The sequence below is a fragment of the Branchiostoma floridae genome, unplaced genomic scaffold, assembly GCF_000003815.2.
Source record: "Branchiostoma floridae strain S238N-H82 unplaced genomic scaffold, Bfl_VNyyK Sc7u5tJ_1326, whole genome shotgun sequence".
Classification (NCBI taxonomy): Eukaryota; Metazoa; Chordata; class Leptocardii; order Amphioxiformes; family Branchiostomatidae; genus Branchiostoma; species Branchiostoma floridae.
The window spans coordinates 60,410-66,928 of NW_023365699.1; the positions used below are offsets into that span (position 1 = coordinate 60,410).

The window sequence follows — 6,519 nt, forward strand, 5'->3', positions numbered from 1 at the left end:
CCAAGTGGGGGTGGCTGGAATGAAGATTCCATCGATCACGTGAACACCACGTGCACGGCCCGTGAGATGGGCCCAACGGACACAGCGGTCATCAACCCACACCCTTACACTTTCCTCATCAACAACCCCGGGAAGTGCGGCGGTAGTGAAGTATTTCTGCTCATCATTGTCACATCCTCGCCGGAGAACTACGCGCAGAGGTGTGTTTGTCTATTCATTTGCACAAAAAATACATAAAACACAAGCAATACATAAAAACAGGTGCAGGACGAGGAGGAAAAACGTATGTACTTTAAACTAAGCCCTCCTTCCCTATACTAGACTAGAAAAATTACAATCTACTGATAAAGATAATACAAGATAATATACTTAGTGTGGTAGCGGTAAATGATAAACTTAGGATAACCAAGTAAAGAATTAAGATAAGATAGGAGCTGATTGATTCTATTACAGGGGCTAGAGCTGTTTATGAGATGTTTTTATGGGACTTTCAGATGTTAGAGTCGATGTTGTTTGTATATTCGCCTGTAGACTGTTCCACATTGTAACACATCTATATTTTACTGACAAGGTCTGCCGTACGCCAAACGTGGGGTAACGAGACCAACGTGCCGGGCACTGTCATCAAAACTGTGTTCGCGGTGGGCAAACCGGGCAACGCTTCCACACAGCGTGGCCTCGAGTACGAAAACAAAGTCCACAAGGACATTATCCAAGAGGACTTCGTCGACTCGTATAAAAACTTGACGCTGAAAACCGTCATGTGTATGAGGTGGGCCTCAGAGTTCTGTCCCTGCGCCAAGTTCGTTATGAAAGCAGACGACGATACCTTGGTGAACATTTTTAAGTTAGTAAGACTTCTTAGAACCAAGGTGCCCAAGAAGTTTGTGACAGGGCATGTTTACAGCGGAGCCCGGCCGGATAGGAACGCAGATGTCCGTTGGTACGTGGGCAAGGAAGAGTATCCCAGAGAAACCTTCCCGAAATACCCCAGTGGATTCGCGTACGTTATGTCTTATGACGTCACGGGCCTTATCTACCAGGTGTCCTTGACCTTGAAGTACCTATTTCTCGAAGACGTGTTCTTGGGACTTTGTTTAGAACGACTAAAGGTCGAGCCTGTGTACGACGGTCGCTTCTACCCCTGGGGATGGGCGCCTTGCCAAGCGCCATTTAATAACAGGATCGCTTCTCATTTGTTAAAAACTCATGACGCTATGATCAGTGCGTGGCATGACGCCATCAGTTGCTAGGCAATGCTATAAGACCGTCTTTTTTGACGTCAAGAATCGATGTGCCTGAGTAATATTTGTGAATATACGCCATTAGACCGATTCCGGTACTGCAGACAGAAAACATACAAAAAACAGCCGCCAAACCGTCAGCTTTCCGTCTTTTCGGGTTCGGGGAAATCGCGAGGGGCTGTCGATGAGGTTTAAATGTTTATGGTTTACCTGACTTTATGTAACTATTTCACGAAGAGAGTCGATCACCATAATAGGGTTATGCATTTTTTATTCACAAACAAAACAGCGGAATACGTCGATGAAAGCAAACGCTAGACTTTCAGTTTATAAGATGTGCCAAACTCGAACATGAATATGATTTTGGAAACGGTCAGATGTCTCAGAGATAGCGGATTCTACCGGAAACGTTTGACCGTTTGCCAAATCATTTGTTGCTGGAGTTTGAGCGAAACGAGGGAATATTAGGTTATCAAAGAAACGCTTTACAATTTACCAACAGAATTTGTTCTTGTAGCGTTCAGTGTGATTTTCATGATTTCCCCTTTCCCAAAAAGGTGGAAGTTTGGCGGTAATTTCAGGGTGATTTTAGCCGCTTTGCTAGAGGCAGCAGTATAGACTCCACTACATTGTCAGGACTTGTAAAATGTGAATATATGAGTCTGCGAACATGTTCTTAAACAGATCTCTCATGTTACCTAGAAATTCATGTAATAGGACCTATTACATGAATTTCTAGGTAACATGAGAGACTAAGGATACGCAATATAGTAGTTACTCAAGCAACTGGATATGATTTCGGAAACGGTCAGACGTTTCAGATAGCATCCACTAATAAACCAAATCAAATAGGCACGGCTTTAGGAAAACACAACACAACACAACACAACACAATCACATTCTCAACAAAGCTATGTATTGAACAATAGGACAAGCTTCGAGGCAGAAAACTGAAGCTTTGTAACAAATTTGATATACATACTTTTTAACCCCTTTCGTGTTGTAAAACGTCCTAATATGTGTTTATAGATTGTACAGCTTTCAACTTTGGAACTTTTCTACATGCTTCTCAAATTGTATTTGTTTGGTCCAACATACGATCTGCATTGTGTCCCAAAATGCAGTAATGCATGCGCAGAGATGATGTAAATAGAAACACATCAGCTTTCGTAAAATATTGTACAACTCTTTTCAAAGTCATTCTTAAACAGACATATCTTACAATATGCAATAAACTACGAGTGATAAGCACAAGTTCTACAACACTGGTTCTCTCATTGGCAAATTATAATACTGCATGCGCATTTCTTACAACGGAAAATGAAAATGGTAAAAAGAGGACCTTGCAAAATAGGCTCAGTCCGAGTGCGTATTGTCGTATTTTTCTCTACAAAACAAAATTTCTGATTCAACTTGAAGGTCTAGAATGTGCAGGACGATGATGGGATGATAATGATAATAATATTGATAATAATGGTAATAATAATAGTGATGATGATGATGATGATAATAATGATAATAATAATGATAATAATAAGAATAATGCTGCTAATGATGATGATGATGATGATAATAATAATGCTGATGATGATAAGCATAGCAGCAGCAACAACAATAATAATGATAATATTAACAATACTAGTAATATAATGATAATGATAATGACAATAATAATTATAATAATGATAATAATAATGATAACAACAACAATAATAATAAGAAGAAGAATGATATAAACGATATCAATAATGATAATAATGCCGATAATGATATCAGTAATGATCATAATGTATCAATTCTGCAAAATAAACTTGCCCTATTGATTAAAAAGCAAACTTGCCCTAATGTGACGTAATTGTTCTAATAGCAACTTGTTGCCCTTTAATGGTTAAGGGAGGACCAATGACCTAATTTCCTTAGGTAAAGCATTGTATTATTTGTCACTGCTCAGTTTACAACGTGCACTTAATGACACCGTCGTATGACAATTTTCCAAGGAGAAATTAGTTTGAAATAAGCAACAACAGTAATAGTCAAGTGTAAGGTCAAAGGCATCGTAGATGTGAATGGAGCGGTGTGCTGTTTTTGGTGTTTGTGTGTGTTTGTGTTTGTGTTTGTGTGTGTGTGTGTGTGTGTGTGTGTGTGTGTGTGTGTGTGTGTGTAGCGGGGTGCGTGTGTGTTTGTCCGTGGGCGTGTGTGGCTTTTGTGTGTCTATCAGTGTGTCCATCAGGCCGCGAAGTCGATTCCCCCTGCCGTTGGCTCAGCTTCACCTACGGAGGTTTGCAAGTTGCTGGCGGTGTCCTGTCCTGATGACCTTCTTCAAGATGAGGGCATGCCCTGTTCTCCTCCACGCCCACGGCCGCCAAAGTAGTCATTGGTACTTCTGCAGCAGAGTCGGCTCCAACTGCCGTTAAGATGGTCTGCTGGTTGCTGGCAGTGGCGGTTCGTCCATTGCCACAAGGAGCTTCATCCAGTTGAAGGCGTGCCCTCTCTTCAACATCAGAGAAAGCTGTCATGGGCATGTCTGTAGCAGTTTCAGACCCACGCGATGTTACCTCAGTTTTTCCTCCGATGGTTTGCTGGTTGCTGGCAGCGGCCGTTTGATCTCTGTCATGAGGAGCCTTACCTAATTGAAGACGTGCCCTGTCCTCCTCGACATCAGCGAAAGTTGTCATGGGCATGTCTGCAGCAGTTTCGGTTCCATCTGATGTTACCTCAGTTTTTCCTCCGATGGTTTGCTGGTTGCTGGCAGCGGCTGTTTGATCTCTACCATGAGGAGCATTACCTAGTTGAAGGGGTGCCCTGTCCTCCTCGACATCTGCGAAAGTTGTCATGGGCATGTCTGTAGCAGTTTCGGACCCACCCGATGTTACCTCAGTTTTCCCTCCGATGACTCGCCGATTGCTGGCAGTGGTGGTTCCTTCCCTGTCCCGGGCAGCCTTACCTAGCTGAAGGGGTGCCCTGTTCTCTTCATCAACAGCAAAAGTTGTCATGGGTATGTCTACAGCAGAGTCCATAACACCCGATGTTACCTCAGTTTTCCTTCTGATGGTTCGCCGGCTGCTGGCAGTGGCAGTTCGTTTCCTGTCTCTAGGACCTTTACCTAGCTGAAGGGGTGCTCTGTTCTTCTCGACATCAGTGACATCAGCGAAAGTTGTCATGGGTATGTCTGTAGCACAGTCGGTCCCACCTGATGTTACCTCAGTTTTCCCTCTGATGGTTCGCCGGCTGTTGGTAGTCGCGGTTGCTCCATTATTCTGCTTGGGTTCAGCTAAACCAAAGCGTTTCCTGATTGCAGCTTTCCATTTCTGCATCACCTCCGATGTTAATGTCAGAATCAGGGCCAGCAGGAGGCCCTGAGAAGCGTTCAGCACAATAAAGATGTAGTCGACAACGCTGCTGTTGACATACGGATAGATGAAGCCGAGAAGCCAGGTGAGCCCCATCAGAAAGGAAACACGCACGTAGACCCAGGCCTTGATGCTGTTTGAGCGAGACAGTGCAGCGTCGGCTATCTTAAAAGACTTCCGTATAGCCAACAAGACGAAAGTTATCAAGACAGCATTTACCAGAAGGGCACAGAGGACTGGAACTCCGAAAGCCACTAAATTGGCAGTCGGATTGCCGATCCAACAGTTCTCTCCATACCCAACCCTGACGGAACTGCTGTACTCCACAATCACGGTGGCAATGACTACAAGCGCCGGTATCATCCAGGTGTACAACATGTAATTCTTGAGTACCGGCCTCTCGACGCCATCACGAAATGTAAGGAAGAGATCAATGGCAAGTGCGTTCATGGATGTAAAGGCCGACAGTAGGAAGAAGTGCAGAATTATTGCATACGCTACACAGGCCTCTCCGAGAGGAATAAACACACGTACCACAAACAGGGATTCAGCAAGTGCCATGCATATCATCATCTGAACCTTCAGCTTTTCTGGGAATTTTTTCACCTGGCCAGACGTAAAGGTGTGGACCACAAAAGCAAACACGGCTAAGGCAGACACTATCACAAGACCCAGGGTTAACCAGCCCTGGTGTGGGTCCCGGTGGTTGGTTGTTTGCGTGTGGTTCGAGAAGTATGGAGAGATGCACTCCCCGCAGATCGATGCTGTTGTGTTCTGAATGGCCACCTGCTCAGCCGGACAGGACACGTTAGAACTCAACAGGTGGACACTACCGTTGGGAAGGACACGGAACTCTTCAGCTGTGAACGTCAAAGCAGGTTCGCTGCAGTTTTGTAAGGAGACAGTTTTGTTTGAGCCATGACTTTTGAGGACGGACGAGAAAAGTCGGCATGTTCCTGAAAAAGGATCGTATACAGTGTCGGAGGGGCACCGATCTGGACTGTTTTCATCACTCCCATCGGCTCTAAAGTTGAACAGATGAGTAAGTGAGAATTTGAAAGGACAGCTGTTGTCAGTAAAGCAAGAACGGAGATCTCTATCCAAAGCAGAAGGACACCATAGATTTGTGGTTGCTGTGAGGGAAAGTCCTTCGCAAAGAGCGCAATGTACATTTCTGTAAAGCTTACGTCCAACGCCTATTGGATCAAAATAGGACATACAAGCAGCGGCATCACAATTCTCATTAGATAGGTCAGTCTTGACGCATTGTCTCACAATCGACTCGCTTGGAGCGGTAAATGTTACCATGTTCGTTCCGAAGCAATATTCGCCACTATCAATGATACTGTTGTACTCCTGTGAACCTTTAAGGACATGTGAAGACAGATTAAGCAGACCTGTACACTCAACTTGGTACTCCCAAACAGTTACGTCTGTTAAAGACACATTGTTACAGATTGCGCAGAACATGTTTCTATAGGGGACTGGATTTGATCCAGCTTGAGCACGTGTTGAAGTCTCTACCACAGGAATCCGGAAGACCAGGTCACTGGGGTTGAAGGAGTCCACTTGTTTTAAACACTGATCCCTTGTGACGGCATCCGTCCATTGGTCAGGGCAGTCAGCAACCATCCAATAGGACGGGTTCTGGATATCAGGATATTTGGGGTCAGAAAATCCAGGCACACACTTCCATGTCAGATGGTGATGGTCAGATGGCGTTTGAGCTACACTGCTTTCACTGTGGTGGGTGTACAGTCATAAAAAAATCAAAACGATTCTGTAGTTGAGTTGAACTATAATATTTAATGCTGTGACGTAGGTCTTCTTGCAAACATTACCAAAGGAGAACTACCAATAACAGTACATGATTCTCTATATCAGTATCAACTATAAAATCTCGGAGTTCTAGATTCCTATCACTA

General features: G+C 44.1%; 2 protein-coding genes across 2 annotated transcripts in view; one reads left to right on the forward strand and one right to left on the reverse strand.

Annotated features, from left to right (window-relative positions):
• Positions 1–1,310, forward strand: part of LOC118407360 (beta-1,3-galactosyltransferase 1-like) — a 9,694-nt gene extending 8,384 nt beyond the window's left edge. The window contains exons 5-6 of the mRNA XM_035807824.1: positions 6–200; positions 572–1,310. Coding sequence (XP_035663717.1) covers positions 6–200; positions 572–1,253 — 877 coding nt within the window. The 3' untranslated portion in view covers positions 1,254–1,310. The remainder of the gene's footprint in view (positions 1–5; positions 201–571) is intronic.
• A 2,204-nt stretch (positions 1,311–3,514) lies between these two features.
• The window catches only part of LOC118407361, a 17,782-nt gene continuing 14,777 nt past the window's right edge, over positions 3,515–6,519 (reverse strand). Inside the window, exon 11 of the mRNA XM_035807825.1 lies at positions 3,515–6,335. Coding sequence (XP_035663718.1) covers positions 3,515–6,335 — 2,821 coding nt within the window. The remainder of the gene's footprint in view (positions 6,336–6,519) is intronic.